This window comes from Alexandromys fortis, unplaced genomic scaffold (genome assembly GCF_014885135.2).
Source record: "Alexandromys fortis isolate MF-2015 unplaced genomic scaffold, M_Fortis_MF-2015_v1.1 scaffold_26, whole genome shotgun sequence".
NCBI classification, from domain to species: domain Eukaryota; kingdom Metazoa; phylum Chordata; class Mammalia; order Rodentia; family Cricetidae; genus Alexandromys; species Alexandromys fortis.
The window spans coordinates 2,518,358-2,536,586 of NW_026067894.1; the positions used below are offsets into that span (position 1 = coordinate 2,518,358).

At 47.2% G+C, this 18,229-nt stretch overlaps 1 protein-coding gene across 1 annotated transcript in view; it reads right to left on the bottom strand.

Moving 5' to 3' along the window:
- The window catches only part of Ubr4 (ubiquitin protein ligase E3 component n-recognin 4), a 111,442-nt gene that overhangs the window by 44,910 nt on the left and 48,303 nt on the right, over window positions 1-18,229 (bottom strand). The window contains exons 44-61 of the mRNA XM_050152447.1: window positions 18,031-18,188; window positions 16,968-17,139; window positions 16,411-16,612; window positions 15,558-15,721; window positions 14,880-15,096; window positions 13,527-13,743; window positions 11,573-11,636; window positions 11,137-11,271; window positions 9,901-10,075; window positions 8,848-8,988; window positions 7,594-7,715; window positions 6,701-6,812; window positions 4,238-4,368; window positions 3,951-4,128; window positions 3,478-3,582; window positions 1,896-2,033; window positions 1,281-1,455; window positions 245-341 (exon numbers count right to left, since the gene is read on the bottom strand). Coding sequence (XP_050008404.1) covers window positions 245-341; window positions 1,281-1,455; window positions 1,896-2,033; window positions 3,478-3,582; window positions 3,951-4,128; window positions 4,238-4,368; window positions 6,701-6,812; window positions 7,594-7,715; window positions 8,848-8,988; window positions 9,901-10,075; window positions 11,137-11,271; window positions 11,573-11,636; window positions 13,527-13,743; window positions 14,880-15,096; window positions 15,558-15,721; window positions 16,411-16,612; window positions 16,968-17,139; window positions 18,031-18,188 — 2,703 coding nt within the window. The remainder of the gene's footprint in view (window positions 1-244; window positions 342-1,280; window positions 1,456-1,895; window positions 2,034-3,477; window positions 3,583-3,950; window positions 4,129-4,237; window positions 4,369-6,700; window positions 6,813-7,593; window positions 7,716-8,847; window positions 8,989-9,900; window positions 10,076-11,136; window positions 11,272-11,572; window positions 11,637-13,526; window positions 13,744-14,879; window positions 15,097-15,557; window positions 15,722-16,410; window positions 16,613-16,967; window positions 17,140-18,030; window positions 18,189-18,229) is intronic.

Genomic DNA, 18,229 nt, shown 5'->3' on the forward strand with positions numbered 1-18,229 from the left:
ATAGAGAGAAACACAGACTGTGTGTCAGGAAAAGCCTTGTGCTCTAGTTCTGTCAGTTACCTAGCTGGACGACCTTGGACATCCCCTAACCACAGCTATAACCTGAAGGGCTGCAACTTGCAGCTCAGGCTGCATTCCATCCTTTTTGTAACTTTAACACCAGCCTTCTGAGGCCTCTGAAAAAGTGCACTGTCCCAGGGTAGCCTAACAGTAACACAGCTGATCCAGGAGAATTGAGAAATACCTGCATGTATGGGATGGCTCGGACACCCCCAACATTTCGTAACTGGGGTAGTGTCTGCAGTAATCTCTCCAACAGCATCAGACGAACCATGTGCAGTCTGAAAAGCCGAGGAAACAGGGAACATGAAATGGCATATAAACAAGATCCAGCAGAATACAGCTCCTGCCTCTGCCACTGGAGCCAATGAGGAGCTGGATACTTAGAAATAAGCCTAGCATGGTAAGCAACTAAGGCTGGGCACAGTGACATATCCCTGTAATCTATCCCGGGACATAGGAGACTAAAGCAGAAGAATCTGAGTGGGAGACCAGCCTGGGCTCTGAGGGAGCTACAGGCCACCACTTGTGGGTACTTAGAGAGGTCCTCTCGTCCAAGAGTAAAACAATAATAATAATAGAAATTATGATTACTATCAAAATAATAATAGAAGTTATTATTATTCAAAGTATTATGAACAACTTTATGCCCAACAGCTTTAACATAATAAACAGATTCTACATAAGACACAAAATGCCTAGACTGTTTTTCTAAAAATCTGTGAGAGACATAAGAAAACTGAAACCAGCCCAAACTCATTTTATGAGGCCAAAAGATCGTGACACAGACATTTCAAAGAAAAATTCCAGACCTTAACAAACATTAGCAAATCAAGCCCAGAGATAGGAAGGGTTAACTTATGACCAGGCATCCCCACAGCTTTGCTTAGTACAGCAAGACTACTACAACTCATACTCTGAAACTGCAGTGTGGGTTTTGACTTAACACCGAAAAAGAAATACAGTACTACAAAAAAACACACTCAGCTGGGTGCCTTCCACAAGCCCTCAAAAGCTGCTCCAGCCAGACATTAGCCAAAGCAGCACAGTCCAACTCCCAAAGCATTCTGGGAGGCACAGCACCCTCAAGTCAGCAGTGGCTGGGAGGAAACCAGCAGCTTTCATTTCCTTTAATACTTGGGAGTATTAGCACCCACCACTCCATCTCCCAGTTCTGAATGGTCAAGCAGGCCTGGTGTCAGTGACAGGCTGGTCCTGACCTGTTGCTAGTGTGCACATCTCCTTCAGCTTCCCCTTCACCTTCTCCCTCAGAGCCATCTCCCTCCTGGTGCCCAGTGGTGGTGCTGATGGCGCCTGTGCTTGAGCTGACGCTCCCTGGTCCAGCTGGGTGCCCCTCAGCTGTGGCATCACCATATGCACTGCTCCGGCCAGACACTGGAAGGAAATGATATTAGAAGCACATCAGTTTCCAAGGTCGGCCGTAATGGGAAAATGTTAGCTCTCGACCGTTTCCAGCTTCATGAAGGATGGCAGAACCCTGGTGTGGTCCTAGTCCCACCTGAAACCTTTCAGATTTTACCTGTGCAACTTGCAAAAATGCCCTTGGCCTCAGCTCAGAAACTGCTAGCGTGTACAAACCTCACAGTAGGTGTACTGTAGGAGAATGGCTTGTTTAATAATGAGGCTTCCATATTAGCCACAGAATTTGAGCTTTAGCCACAGAACACTTGACATTCCATGGCTGAGGTCAAATGAACTCCACCAGACTCTGTGAGTCCCCACAATTCTGCAGAAAGCAATCACAGGACCTTCCTACCTTGTTTGCCACCCCCACTCCCCAAGCCCAAAGAGATCAAGACACCCGGGCACATTACCACTGTGCTCGCCAGCCACAGAGTCCACTGCACTTCCCCCGCTCTCTGAGCCCACACTCCCGCCATGGTCAGCGGGCGAGGTCCGCAGGGTGGAGCCATCAGTCGCTGCGGTGCTGCCCTCATCATCTGAGGCTGGAGCTGAGAGAGTAACGAGAGCTGTTACAGGTACAGACCCCTCCTTGGGGCGAAAGCATCACAGCATACTGCAGAGGACACAAGGCAGTTTGAGTGTCCTGAGGTTACAGAAAAAAGGGCAAGATCTGCTTTGCCAATTGATCAACAAAAGGAACAGACACTCTACAGGGTGCACTGCCAACAGCTCTCAGAAAGAAGTGAAAGCCCAGTATACTGGGCATTTCCTTCACTGTTATAGCATGTGCAGATTCTGTAAGATTCTGTGACATGGACAATGAGTTTTCTAGCTGAATGCTTCATGGTCACCATTGTCGAGGTGTCCCTGACACCTACTGAGAGATCCAAACTAGACATTGCCATTCAGAGCACAGAATTCAACGAGGCGTGCTCAGCAATCCAACTGCTGTTATGAAATCACAAGTCATGAGCTCAAGTCAACTGTTTGATTTTTGTCTTTTGTTTTTGTTTTTTTAATTAAATGGCCCAGAGGAGAGCTCATTAGAAAATTTCACACCTCTTCATCCTCCTCCTCAGATGCTAATAATGAAGCAAGGAAATTCCCCAGAGACAGCCACAGCATCCAGGATCAGGGCTGAGCTGAGACAGGAGGAAAATGCTGGATGAGATACACAGGGGAGGAAAGCCAAGACAGCCAGAGAGCATGATAGACATGACCAACACAACACCATGACCACAACCACGACCCTTAAAGCCTGAAGTGAGAGCAACTGAAGGGACCTCAGAGAAGCAAAAAGCCATGACAGCAGGCAGGGACAGCCACTCTGTTTTTTGTTTTGGTTTGCTTTTTGTTTCAGATCTAAGCAGGCTAACCTTCCCAAAAGAAAACAAGCAAATGCAGGGATGCAGCAGTCTGAACAAGAATCCATCCCTTCATGTCTGGGTTGATTTTCAAAGGATCTCTCCCATGTGCTGCTGCCACCCACAGTTTGGTCCAACTCTTTATCTGGAATTTTATCAGGCTAGGAAAGAGACTCAAAACAAAGACAACATAAGTGAAGGTTTCCTAGAGACCGAATGGACCAAAAAAACTCTCTCCCAAGCTCACATGTCACTGCTGACTGCTTATGGTTTTAATTGATTTGCAAATGAAGGCTTAGAGCTAAAAGTGTAGCTTTATTTCTCATCTCTTTCCATACTGTCTAACATGTTAGAACTCCAGCACAACACTGTAAAGCCAATATGATGTTCCCTGGATCTCTCAGTATCAGCCAAAGCCAGGCAGCATGCAAAGTGTGAGGAAGTGGGGTCACAAGCACTGATGCCAAGTTACAGCACTATGCCTTCCACAGCACATGGCTAAAGCCGAGGCAGAAGCAGGAAGTCCAGGATGGCCTGTCAAAGCAGCTGCCCGTCACACTCTCACAGCACTGAACAGGGCTGCAGGGTCTTGAGGCCCTGAGCCAAGTTCCTTGCTGTGGACAGTTACCTGATGCTGTGGTGTCAGAGAGGGTTCCTGCGTCCAGAGAGGAAGAGCTGGGTGCCTGGCCGGATAGTCCCAGGCTCTGCAGGCCCAGGGCACTGCTGCTGCTGCCTGGGAAACAAGTGGAGAGTGAGCACAGCATCCTGTCAGCCCCATCCACAGCACTGCTTTGGCCATCTGCTGCCCTCAGGAGTCCAAACACCAGCATATGACCTGTCTTGGCCACTGCTGTCTACCCGCCAAGTTTAGTTATAGATTCAAGATGTACCCATCCAAAATCAAACCAGCAGTAACTATGAGACTGGCTTCCAGTCTTGAAATGTCAGAGCCATCCCTCACTCTCCACCTGTACCTCTGAGCAGCTCTCACCCAGATCAACCTCTCCCCCAATTGGGGACAAGCTACGTCAGCAGGGTATCAGTAACTGCCACGCCCTCTTTCCTGTGCAAGGTTGCTGTGTTCCTGGCATTGCCTTCTACCTTGCTGGTCCTGCTGCAGGCTCAGGGCAATGGCTAGTTCAACCATGGTCTCGTCATCTGCATCAGGTGGGATGTCCAGCATGGGAGGAAAGCCCTCAGCACCTGCCAGCAGGGCCTCCAGGGGAGAGGGGTTGCCATTGTTGACATTTTCAGCTGTTTCCAGAACCATCGACTCAGACTGCAGAGAGAAAATTTCATCAGTGTCCCCCAGCACACAGTAAAGCTGTTGAGTAGGAACCAGAGAGGAGCTAGAGGCTCCTCCTCCCCTCTTCTGCCACCAGACTCACCACCATATCAAAATCTCCGTGGTCCACCTCACTCTGTTCCTGGCTTTCCTGACGAATGTGACCACCATCGGGGATGCCTGATGACTGCATTTTCTCATCTGCGTCATCATCATCGTCATCATCCTTGTCTCCTGAGTCAAAGAAATCCCAGTCATCTAAAGGCACTCCTTCAGTGACATATAATGTGACTGGTCATATAGCACGGGAGCCTAAAGAAGGCCCCAGCTGGCACCCTCCACTTGTGAGGGCAAACTTGTAGGCACTGCACTGGAGGCCTATTTTTCTTCTTCCTTGCAACTAGCAGGGTCTAGAGAAGATGGCCGTTGGCAGTAACAACCCATCCTCCTTCCCCCATCTGCCCGACAGGAAAAGACTCTTATAGACGAGAAAGGATTTAAAAAAAAAAAAAAGAACAAACAGAAAAACAGAAACTAAACCACCACAGGCCCTACAGGCTCCATTCTCAGAAGACAGAGCTTTGACAGGACAGGGAATAACTCAAAAGAATGTTGTCGTCCCTGTCACTGCAGCCTAGAACTTCATTCTCTAAACAGGTCTGTGCAATTCAAACTACACAATCACCATGAGAAAAGCCAAAACCAGGACTGAAATCTGAAGCTATAGATTGGAAACTGAGGCCATTGTGACAGGTCCTAAAAGATTCCTTGTCTGGGGTAAGGCTATGGAAAGCCCTCTACCAAGCAGGAGGCCCCGGTGAGATTTCAGGCTGTTAGAAAAGGATGGAGGGCTGTCTTCCACTTGCTGAGTTGCTAAAGCAAGTCCTTTCTTAGAAATTCTAATTTCCCATACTGTGGGTGTGGAGGCCAGGTAGATGTCAGCTGCCCTCCCTGTCACTTGCTAAACCCAGCACTCACTGACTCAGGGTGACTGGCTGCCAGTCAGCCCAAGCACCCGCCCATCTCCACTTTCCCAATGCTAGGGGTCTAGACACCAAGTCCTTGTGCTTACAAGGCAAGCACTTTTACCAGATGAGCCACCTCCTAGTCCCTCACACAATAAATCTTAATTCTGAAAGAGTGCCTGAAAGTTACAGACATATACATTCTTCAAGATATGCACTGTGGGATAGAAATACAGTTCAATGGTAGTGCGCTTGTCTAACATGCATGAGGCCTAATTCAATTTCCAGTACTGCAAAAGAAGACAGGATTGTTCCGTATTAGGGACCAGCTACTGAGCACCTGAGACATAACTAGTCCAAGTTGACAAACTCCCAGGGGGAGCCAGACACTGGATTTCAAAGACAGCACCACAAAATGTAAAGCATTTCTTAAGTTTTTATACTAACTCCTAGTTACAACAGCAATATACCACATGATCTCTAAACTTATTGTAACTTATATCTCTGTATTCTTCACAAGTGTGGCACTTAGCCATGCAAGCACATCATGAAGGAAGTCTGACATTTGCTGCCTATCATTAGCATAGTCATATAATAAGTCCACTCAGGGCTCTGCTTGTAAGCAACACATCGGACCTTTAATGAGATTGTTATGAAAAGCAGTTTCATTCTAAATAAAAAGTAAAATATATTTAATGTTTAGTCATTGTGACTACTATCTATCTATTTTCTGTGGGGTGTGTCACAGCTCACATGTAGAGATCAGAGGACCACTACAGTCATCAGTCCTCTCTCCTACCACAAGTCCCACAAAGCAGCTCAGACTCTTCAATGACTACTGAACCTTGTAACTCCACTTGATAGCCCAGGCTAGCCTTGAGCACCGAACCCTTCTGCTTTATCATCCTTCTGAGGGCCAAGAATACAGGCTCAATAGCATACTCAATAGCAATGCTTTTTGTTTTAATTATTAACAATTACATACAAGACCTTTGGTTTCTTGATTGTAAAGACAGGGTCTTGCTTGCCACATAGACCATGCTAGCCTTAAATTTAGTCTCTGTACCCTCAGCCTACTCCCACAACCTCAACATCACAGTAATCTTTAAAAATATTTATTTATTTGTTTGTTTTTAATTTAATGCGTGTAAGTACTATGTCTGCATGTCAGAAGAGGGCATCAGATACCACGCAGTTGCTGGAAACTGAACTCAGGACCTCTGGAAGAACAGCCAGTGCTCTTAACCTCTGAGCCATCTCTCCAACCTGCCACAATGATTTTTAAAATGTCTTTTACATGTTTTTCCTATGGTTCTAGGATGTTTCACCCAAATGCAAGCTCTTCATTTAACCACGTGGAAACTGGGAATCAGACGCTGTGTCCTGGACATGTTATCATAGCACCTTTATGTTCCCATGGCTTTGGCCTTATTTTATTCTATTTAATGCATTTTTATATGCCACCCTACTGTATAGAATATTAAAGGAACAGAAAACTGAAAAGACCCTGGTCAACATGAGTGCATATCCCAAAGCTGTACCTTCTTTCTGAGCCCACTGGCCCACCCGGAGTACAACCTAAAGCCAAGACTTCACATTACCCATTGGTGTGTTGCTTCGAGGAGAGGAGGGCAAAGTCACGTGTCTCCGCTTGTTCCTGGGCCTTAGGACTCGAATTAGAGCTTGTTTGCAGGAGAAGCTCACTGCAGGGTCCTAGGGTTTGAAAGGAAAGTGTCAAGCTCAGGTATTCCATCAACATGAGCAGTGACTCCACCTTCTTCTACTGTCAGCCACTTACATAAGGCAGAAGTCTGTCTACTCTCACCTGCGTCCTCCTGGCCAAATGCAGCAGGATGGAGCAGGCCAGCCTCTCCAGACCTGACATGGTAAGACCATTCACCACCTTTCTGTCTTTTAGCTGCTGGGCCATTTGATCCTGAAGCCACTTTGGCTCTCTACAAATGAGCTTTGACTTTTCATCAGATAATCAAGCCCTGACGTTCCTCTTTGCTCCATGCCATAAACAGCACTTTTTACACTTATCTTCAGGAACAGGCACAGTAACACAGTCATTCGTGCATTCATTTCAGCAGTACTTACTCAGCAGTAACCCTACAGCAGGTGTCACTGGGAAGAAAGAACTAAAGAAGGACCTCCCTTCCCAGCCTCACTCTCTACAGCTTTTATTGCTGTTAGCAATTACTGACTCCCATTAATTTTTTTAAAAAGATTTATTTGTGTGTGTGTGTGGTGTTTTGCTTGCATGTAGGTTTGTGCACCTATGTGTATACAATGCCCAAAGAGGCCAGAAGAGAGTAAGAGTCACAGGCAGTTGTTACTTGTCATGTGGTTTCTGGAAACTGAGCCCCTCCACCTCACCAGCCTCTCCCAGCAGATTTTAAGTTTATCTGATTTCATTATGTTGGATACTTCAGGCTATTTTCCACATACTCCCAGGCTGAGCAGAGGCACCCGGGGTTGTGCTGATACGTACAGGACACAACAGCATCTGCATGTAGATCTTGGATGCTGTGTTGATACAGTCCAGCTCGCAGGTACAATAGCCATGGATAATGTCTACCAGTGCATTAACAGTAGCTTCAATATGAGTGAGGCCTAAATGGAAGAAAAGGATCATCTGAAAATCTGTTAACAAAAACAACCCCAGACCTTGAAAGCTTGAGACAAAAGCACAAATCCTCATCACATTGAGGGCAGCTAGACAAAATCAGGCATACACACAGCAAAGCAAACCAATCAAACACGCTGTGGTGTAGCCCGACTGTGGCTGGGCTACTTTTATTAAGTCTGCCAATTCTATGAAAGTCCTCAAAAGCCCTTTCAGACCCTGTACAGAAGAAGTGGGGATCAACGCGGACAGTCACAGACAAGGCAGGGAACCTCAAGGTGGGCAGATAACAACACCCTTATGCTCCCCTAAACCTGAGGTACTGACAAAGTAGGTCTCTGACAGGCGCCTTTGAGGGTGTAGGTCTCAAGTGATCTTCAAGCAACAATGGGGGTATCTACTCTTCTCTTAGACTATAGGGTCCTACCTCTTCCCCCAACTTTGAGGAAGTAAGAGAACCAAAGCAACAATAGCATGGGAATAAAAACACTTTTCATGGCTGTTTCTACTACATTCCTGCCTTCTGAACTGTCTTTCTTTCTTTTTTTTTTTTTTTTTTCGAGACAGGGTTTCTCTGTGGTTTTGGAGCCTGTCCTGGAACTAGCTCTTGTAGACCAGGCTGGTCTCGAACTCACAGAGATCCGCCTGCCTCTGCCTCCCAAGTGTCTTATTCTTTTTTTTTTTTTTTTTAAACAAAACAAAAAACAGGATTTCTCTGTGTAACAGCCCTGACTATCCTGGAACTTTACTTTGTAGACCAGGCTGACCCTTAACTCACTGAGATCCACCTGCTTCTGCCTGTGCTAATATAAAAAGCATGCACTACCATGACTGGCTCATGTCTTTAGAATGCTTTGTTTTTAAATAACAATCAGAGAGTTGTCATGACCATTGTTCCCCATGTCAACAACATAATCCCACAAGAAAAGAGGATATATACAAGGCACACACACACACACCTGCCTACCACACTGCTATTTCCCATGGGTAGCAATGCACTGAGTTCACACATGACTCTGTGCTACTGCTCTGGAAGAGGAGGTCACACTGTTGAAGGGCTTACAGCTAGTTCACTAGTATCAAGATCCAAGAATCCCTGTTACCCTGCTAACATGATACCTGGCAGGCAGGCAGGTGCCAGGAAGGCATTCTTGGGCTTAGAAGCATGGAGTTTCCAGAAGTGGTTCACAAGCTGAGTGATGAAACTACAGCCATCTCCTTCCACCTGCTTCTGTGGTTCTTTCCCCTCATCTGCTCCTTCTACGCAGGAGAAAGGAAATTATTAACGATGGTAAATCTAAGACAGAATTTAATTTGTTTTAAGGTTAACTCAGGTCAAGGAAGCTTGCCTGCGGAGGGAGTTTCAAGTGGGGCCCCAATCAATATGCCAACTATCCCTAGATTCCAGCAGGCACATCTGGGAAAAAAACAGTCTGGGAAAGGAACATCACAGAAAACATTGTGTGTTAGAATTAGACAGAGAGGGGAGCATTCGGATCTTTACAGCAGAGTCAAAGATGCCTGTTCCAACTGTTTGACTAAACCTAGGGGAATGTCTGAGATTCCTCTAGATTGATTGCAAGATTGTACCATTAGAAGGACAGACAGGAAAGCAATGGCATACAGGAACACGCAGGTGATGGGGGATGGCAGAGGCATCAACAAGCTCTTTCTAATGATGTCAAGTCAGGTTTGGGACTGAGCCATAGCCAGCCAGTGTGAGGAGAGATGCCAGAAGAAGCACTGAGAAGCCACTGCACACAAAGTACTACTGCCAGAACAGCACCACAGCACACAGCACACTACCTCCAGGTACAAGGCAAAACCAAGCTCAGCTTCACCCAAAAAGCATAACCTTCTGCACCCCTCTATACAAAGAGATACAGTGAAAGAAAATTCCAGTCCTGCCTGTGGCACCAGGGTGAAACTAAGCTCAGTTCACCCTGGAATAACTAACTTCACAACAGACTAGCTGAGGTACAGAACACTAAAAGCAAATTTAAGGATGGTCAGGTTAGTTAAAATGGGACAATGTCAGAGACCCTACAAAGTTAAAACACAGGGAACAGATTATCTGTCATCAGAACCAATAAGAGCAGGAAGAGCACCACAGAGGGCAAAGAAGGTGCATTAAGCAGGTCTCAGGACCACGGCCACATAGGCCAAGTTCACCTGTTTCCATCTGGGGCAGCTTGGACTCCGTAAAGTGCACAAGGTTGCTAGGACGCATGATGGCAATCGAGCGAGCTGTGATCACTAGCCGCTGGAACACCTCAGGGTCCAAGTCCTTGCCTTCTTTGCTGGATGTGTTGAGACACTGCACAGCTTTGCTCAGCAAGGCCTGGTCCTATAAAACACAGGGTCACAGAGGGTCAACTGTAAGCAAAGGCAGGACAGTAAATCACATGGAGGAATGGAAACTTCTCTCAAGAGCTGTCACCAGCTATCAAAACCCATCTTTAGGCTACCCAATGCTCAACTGCTTGATAGAAAATCAACAGTCTTAAAAAGTCAACAATTGGCCAAGTGGTGGCGGCGCATGCCTTTAATCCCAGCACTCTGGAGTCAGAGGCAGATGGATCTGAGTTCAAGGCCAGCCTGGTCTACAAAGTGAGTTTTAGGACATCCAGAGCTGATACACAGAGAAACCCTGTCTTGAAAAACAAAAGACAAACAAACAAAGTCAACAAGCACATTAATGGCTTCACAGTGTACCAGGAAAGTAACATCTACTCAATCAACAGAACTACAGTAGCCCATCACTTTCTCTGGCAGCAGTCATCCCTCAGCAGGGTCTTTATCCATGGATGATGCAGCTAAAACAACCTTTCCTTGGGAAGCTGAACTCAGCTCTTGATGTTAAAGGACAGAGGCACAAACACCAGGCTGGCTGTGCCCCAGTACCTTTCCTCCTACTGGTCTGCACTGTCCTATTTCCCATCTACCCAAAGAGGTCCGGCTTACTTCCTTCAGCAGATAATGAGACCCTCTGAGGCCCAACAATAACCCTCATGCAACAACCCCCTGCCACATATGCATGCCTCTCACCCCAGCCCACGGCTGAGGGCTTGGGATAACAGTATATTAACCACCTATGGCACATTCCTAACCTTTGCATTCTCCCATGGAGAAGCAGTCACCCATACTCTCTTTTTTAAAACTTGCTGATCCTGTCAGAGAGACAGAAAAATAAAGTGACATGCCAGTGGCCTACTAGATTGCTTTCTTGGTCCAGAGTAGTATACATCTCTTGGGAGAAACTTGGGACTGGCTCTAATCTCAGTGTGAGTTCCTTCCTCGTGCTTACTCCACTAGGGCCCTGCTTTACAAACGAAGAGCCAACTATTTGACTCCCTCTCAGGACAATTGCCATTCCTACAGAAGGCCTCCCAGAGCAGGAACGATTACCTTGTGGCTGTGATAGGCTGAGCGGCTGGTGTGTAGGCTGGCCAGGAGGCTCTTTGACTGCTGTTGGACACTGGCAGGTGCTGGCAGGGAGAGCAGCAAAGTGGCCAGCTCCTGGGCTGCATGCTTGTTTCTCTCCTGATGTAGAAGGCAGCAGGGTTATCACTCAGTCCTCAACAGTGCAGAATGCCCTCTAGTCTGCCCTCTCCCTCTCCTCCCTCAGGCCAGCCAAGGTTACCCACCACTGACTAGAAAGAGCAGAAAAAAAGGTTTCAAAACTACAACCCTCCTGTGAAACAGGTGCAGAGCTCAGGGATGCTTTCAAAATCAAAGACTGTGCTGTCAGTATTCTTAAGCACCAAGGCAGCAGGGCCTCAGCCAACAACCCCACTTCCTGCCTCTTCAGAAAGCTCCTGTGAGCTTTGAAGAAATAACTTGCCTTCTCGATGATTGGGCCAACAGCAAAGCAGCTTTCCAGGGCTTCCAAAGAACTCACAACCAGCCTGGGGAGACAGAAAGCCTGGCCTGAGTACAAGCACGCGTCCTCTGCTCATGTCAGCCCGGCAAGCTGTAGTTGTGAGGACCTTGGGGACAGCTACCGAATGCCAAATACAAAATCAAAGCACAATAAAACCTGCCACAGGCGCCGTGCATATCGCTCCCTGTGTTACAGGCCAGAAGAAACCTGGCTCCTGCTCGGAGATCAACCTGAGGCCATGTTCATAATCCGTCACTCAAAGACAGGGCTTTTCTTCCTCAAAGAGGATAAAAGTGCTTCCTTCTACTGCCTGTGGCAGGGATCCTGAGATGGGCTTAAGTCTCGATGCAACAGTGCCCGAAGCTCAGGTGCTCAGAGATCAGTGGGCAAAGGGGGGCACAAGGGAGAAGTTAAAGCCATCTGTTTACACTGGCAGTGTTAAGGTTAGGCTTCTGCTTACACAGCCAGGAAAAATGCACACAGGCATTTCCTATGGGTTTTAAGTACAGGAGCAAACAAATCATTTTTAGATGCATGTCACTGGAACATTCAAAGGAAGAACATGGAACTTCTCCATTAGGGAAGAAGCAGTAAGTTCAGCCATTAAATAGTATCTATCAGATAACATGCTCTAGGCTTACTCCTGTGAATTTAAGTGACATAGTGAAACAACCATCACCCTGACAGTTGGGGCAACCATCACCCTGACAGTTGGGGTTTGGGCAGGAAAGGAAAGCACTGAAAAGGTCGCCAGAGTGAAAAGGGGCAGGGATAAAGGAAGGAGCCAAAGATAGAGGGAAGATGGAGGAAGCACAGGATAAAGGGAAGTATAACAAGCTCCAGGAGCTTCTGAGCTAGTAGGGCATTTTGCCCTTCTACCCCCATCCCTTTGCATCCGTCGTACAGAATGAGCAGCAAGGATGGGTTAAGGAAGACAGAGCCGAGAGGCTGATGTGGCCAACACCAAGGGTGCACTCACAGTCCCAGGGAGGCTCCAGTTTACACATGGAGAGCTCTGCAGCCATGCAATGACCAGAACAGAAAGTAGCAGGACTTGGAACAGAAGCGAATCAGCGCAAAGCCACACCAATGCGGACGCTGCTCTCTGACACACACGCACTCGTGCAGAGAAAAGAAACAGGGCATACTAACCGGTCCAGCTTGGTTAGGGACTCAGTTTCAGAACTTGGGGGAGAAGCAAAGGGAAAAAAAAAGGAAAAAAAAAATGTGAAGCTCAGAGAAACCTAGAAACACATCCTAAGCAAACGATATATGAACCGAGGGGAAAAAAGGAAAGGCGAAGTGGGGAGGCTGCTGGTGGGACGCAGCGACTCCAAGCATGGCTACCTCAGGGCTTACAATGTAAGAAACTCACTCTTACATCAGGACTTGCTTCATCTACCATGGCAAACCAGCAGCCACCCAGCACAAAGAAGCCAAGCATGTGCTGACGAATGCCACCGTAGGGAGCTCTAAGGACACTGCACTCTTCTGCAAGATGCTGTAGCAGCCTCTCTTGCTGGCAGTGTTATTACCACAGAGTAGCAACTTCCACAGAGAAAGACGAGAAGATGATGCGATTGGCACAGAGGGAGGATGCTTGCTGTTGATGCAGTCTGGATTCTAATCTAGAGCATGGGTATAAACACTTTCTAGCCTGCAGCCTCTGGCTATTCCAAATGCTTATGGAATATTAAGTAAATGACCAAGCTTCTGTCTGGACAGAGATCCAGCATTAGATACCTCTGAGCCCATTTCCCAGCCTCTGTATGTATATTAGGAAGAAACCAAATGTTCAGGGGACTGTGTGAGAACTTGACAATCACAGATTAGGCTTGGGAGACTCAAGACATAGGACTCTGCAGTCAGTGCAAAATAGTTAAGAACTAAAGTCAAACCCTGCCAACACTGGTACCTCTCCAGGACAGTTCCACTGGTCGTAGTTGGAGCGACTGAGTCACTCTCCCCAGTGCCATTGCTCTGATTCAGGTTGGAAGGACAGATGTTGCTGACAGAGGCAGAAGGGAATTCTTCTGGGGGTTCGTCAGGCCAGCCAAACTGTTCCTTAGTCTTGCCATAAATTTTTACAGCATCTATCATGGTAACGCCTGCTGGATCCACTGAGGCACCGACTGCGATAAGCAAGAGAAGCCTTTAGGAAGCATATTTACAGAGCACTCACACCACCGTCCAAGGCACAGGTGTAAATCACGTCCGTCTCAGCATTGGAAGCTGTGTCTGCTGAGACACTTGGCAGCACTCAAGCTGAATGTACAAGGAACAGTCCAATGGACCACAGTCTGATGTCTCCCACTTGGGGAGACCATGAGCATCACTCTAAGGATCCTCTGGTGCTGGAGGTATTCTGCCTCCCAGCCCTTACTCCCAGTGGTCTCTAAGCACTTTCTTTGTTCTGAGTACAGGTCATCTCCATACACACAAAAGCAACTATTTCTAGGAGTAAGAACTTCAGCCAAGTGGCCAGGAAGTGCTAGAGAACACACAGGCTCAGAAACATGTGACATGTGAAGAAAGCCTCGGGCTAGGGCTGCAGCTCCCTTAAGTGCTTGCTGGGTTCCATCCCTAACACCACATAAACTGACATTATGACATACACTTCTAATTCCAGAACTCAGGAAGTGGAGGCAGGAGGGTCAGAGGTTCAAAGTCACCCTCAGCTATACAATGAGTTCAAGGACAGCCTGGAGTACACAAGACCTTGTCTATAAATGCATGCATGAATTACACACGTAAAAAGCTTTGAGCCAGGGATATAGTTCAGTTGATAGGGCACATGCTTCCTGATCTCATCTATCAGCGTCCATCAATAAGGCCAATGTAACACCAAAGCAAATAGCTAACTGAGCCTGCCCTCTCACTACCACCACATCTATTCCTTTAATAGGCCTGCTGGCACTGGCCTATAATCCCAGATACTCAGAAGGCTAAGGCAGGAGGATCCCAAGTTCAAGGCCTGTTTGGGCTATAGAATGGGAGACTCTCTTCCAAAATAAAAAGTTTAAAAAAGGGGGGTGATATAGCTTAGTGGTAGAATATTTGCCTAATATGTACAAAGTCCAGGGTTCAATTCCCAGTACCATCAACAAGAAAAAAAGCAATTTCCTTTCCTGGCAGCCTATCTCTTACACCTCAAAAATAAGGGAGACTTATGTGGAGCAGGGATTCCCTAACAGTGGAGGGCCACCTAGTGGCCATCTATTTTAGTCACAATGAGAAGGCTGCAGCCTGCCCTGGGTGGCTCACTTACTGAAGAGGTTCAGCTTCTTGTCAGCCTGCAAGGCTTCCTCTCTGGTGAAGGGAAAGTCAAACCAGCGGGAACGGCTCAGATTGAGCTGCATGGTCCTGCCAAAGATCTCGATGTATGATGGGGCCCGTTCTATTGCCTGGGTCCCAATCTGGATCCGCATGCCTGTCATGACCATAGTGCTGCTGTTGTTACTAATCTCAATGGTGAAGCCGCCAGGCTGCAAGGACAAAAGCACATGTCAGAAATCTCCAGAATCCTGCCTCAACCTAATGGCTACTAGGCAAAAACCTCATTTCTTTCAACTCCATCCTAATCATATCATGAACAAGGAAGAAGAGAGGCAGTGTAAGGCTTCCTTCACCCGAAGATTAACCAACCCATGTTGTCCTGTACATAGTAACCCTGCTAACAATGGAGAAAATTTAGTCTGGTGGGATTCAAGACCTTCAGCAGTGGAAAGAATGTTGATTTATTCAAGGATCATTTGACCAGAAGTGAGCAACTCTGAGTACATATTCTACATCTGATTCTAAAGGAAGATGTGAGGCTAGTCCAACTGCTCAATGGAGGAGCACCTGGGTTCAAGCCTAGTGCCAAAAAGACAGACACGAGTTGTTCAACAAAAATGGTCACAAGAGTGCTAACCCAGAAAGTGAATCAGCCCTGTGTGCTCCTCACCTTGGTGTTAGCCACGTACATGCCAGTGGAGTTCAGCCTGTGCTTTATCTGTTGTGCATTGTAGACCTGCAGGAGGTCATTACCACCAAATTCCACGTCTGTCAGCTGTTGGTTGTGTTCAAAAAAGTCGATGGGGAAGGTCACCTGGCTGGATGTGCGGGCAGCTGTGGGGACAGAGTCAGATTGCCAGAGTTCACTGGTGTGTGGTTTTAGTACCTGTGCTCTCACTTCCAAGGCTAAACACTGAGCCCATGCTCACATACTCTACTCTAACCAAATGAGATGCCATCAGCTCTCCAGCATACCACCCCTGACCTAGAGAGTACAGTTTAAAACACAACAGAATCTATTTCTTTACAGGATGATAAGCTACATCATCTCAAACACAGAATCTCTAGAAAAAATTTAAAGAAACATGATGATGACTGGAGTGTACTTCACTTTGCTAGGATCATTCCTTCCTAAAATCACGCTTCCTCTTCTTCAAAGTCCTCTCACAGTCAGGAACAAGACCTACAACATCTACAGTATTCTGCAGGAAACTAGTCAACTGAAGGGATCTACCCTTCAATTAGAGCAAATGCACAGGCAAGCCACCTTCCATAACCCAAAGAAAACCCAAAGCTGAAGATAACATTCTTTATGGGGCACCAAGAACTGCTGGCACAAAGTAGGTAGCAAATGGTGGTTGCCACATGGGCCTTTGTTTCACTAAATTGGCTAGGACTGGTCTCTGACCTCACCAAGTGTGCAAGCAGGAGAGCCAGTTCTTCTTCCGACTAAAACAGAGACCTACTGTGCACTGTCTAAAAGACTGCTGAACCCATGCCCATGGGGTCTGCAGGGGCCTTACTGATCGTAGCTGTTTTGCGCTTTCGCACAGGCTTCATGATGCTGATGACGCTGCTGGGCTGCAGGGAGGGCTGGAGCCAATAAGAGGTATTCTCTACATTGGCCATGTAAATGCGCAGGCTGCCATCCTCACACAGCAGGATCATGGTTGTCCGCTGCTGCTCATTGCAGGCAGTGTGCCTAATGGCAACCATGTCTTGGATCTAGGAGGAGAAGAAAAAAGGGGAGCCAGGGTAGGGTGGGAGGTACACTGAGTTAGTCCTCACATCTGTGGCTCAAGAGCCACACAAAGGAACAAAAACCTCAGGCTCTACAGGTGGGCTAGGGTGCAAAAGGGCAGCAGAGGCAGCAGCTAGAAGAGACATCTTTCATCTGTTTGTTTCTTGAGATGGGGCTCAATACGTAGCTTAGGCTGACCTCCAAACTCTTAATTTCCTTGCTTCAGCCTCTCCAGTGCTAGAATCATGGACTTGTGGCACAATAGGAGATGGGAAAGTATTTTCAAGCTGTCAGAGACAGAATAAATTCCTAATTAGGAAACGTGGGAAGAGCACTGACCTTTGCTTTGGCGGGAAGAGTCTTAATCTCCTGGATGAGGAAAGTGTCTGGTTTCACCATGACTACCAGAGGCACGCCAGTAGTTTGCTGGACACAACAGACCAAGCCAGGGTGGTTCATCACTTCAGACCACTGGCAAAGGGCAGGAGAAGTCTTACTGCCACCATTGGAGCTGCAGAGAACAAAAGCGGATGCGGTGCCACTCCCCATTTTTCAGTTCCTTTCTTAAAAAGGATCATCCTATGAGTAGCTATGAAACCCAGAACAGAATCCCTGGCCAAGGAGTCAAATTCGCAATGGGTCAGTTTACTAAGAGTCATGTGTGTGCTACCATCACTCCAGTGTGTGCCCCCAAGAGTCCTCACTGAGATTGCGACTTGAAGTAAGCGACCTTTTGAGACTATCAACTACCAAGGTCATAGGGCTGCCTAAGGTGAATGGCAAGGCGTCCTACACTGTTCTTCTGCCCATGTGATGTCATTCCAAAGCAGGTTAATTTCCTACAGATCTAAAACAGCTCTTCAGTAGCAGATGAGGAGTAGAAGAGACTCTGAATCTCCTCCTCCTCCTCTTCTTCTTCTTCCCTAAATATAAATCACACCTCTGACATCCAGAAAATTGATGAATAGACTTACCTGCCCCAGTTCTAGCCACACCCCCAGGAATGATGTACTATTTACTTATGGGAAAGGAGGGGGCTTCTCAAGGAGGCAAAATGAAAGGGTCTTGGGGCCAAGATCAGTGCCTCACGGGCACTGTCTCCTCCTTGAATCTTGGCCACTGTTAAAATCACACCAGTTGCCTTGACTACAAGTTTTCTCTCTGTGTAACAGTGAAATTCTTCAGCCCCTAAAAGGCTACCTCTTACAGCCTGGTGTCTCCATGGTGAAGAACAAGCAAGCAGGTAGCCCAACTTGCCAACCATGGCTGTTTGTCTTTAAAGATACTCAACTGGAGTAGTACAAGCCTGGTTAGAGCCAGTATGTGAGGCACTAGGAGAGGCGAGGGGTAAGGATGAGAAGGGAGGGTGTCTAGGAGGCTGCCATTCCACGACTGCTCTCACCTTTTGATGTTGATGGGGAAGAGCTGCAGCACCTCCAGAGTGCTCCTGCTGACGGTGGCTGCAAAGGACTTGCCCTGGCTGTAGCTGAAGAAAAGCATCTGCAACACATGTGAGTAGTACACAGACACACCGCCACCTGCCACCTGGCTGTTACTGTCCTGCAGGAGAAAAGAAACACATGCACAGATTTATTTATTTC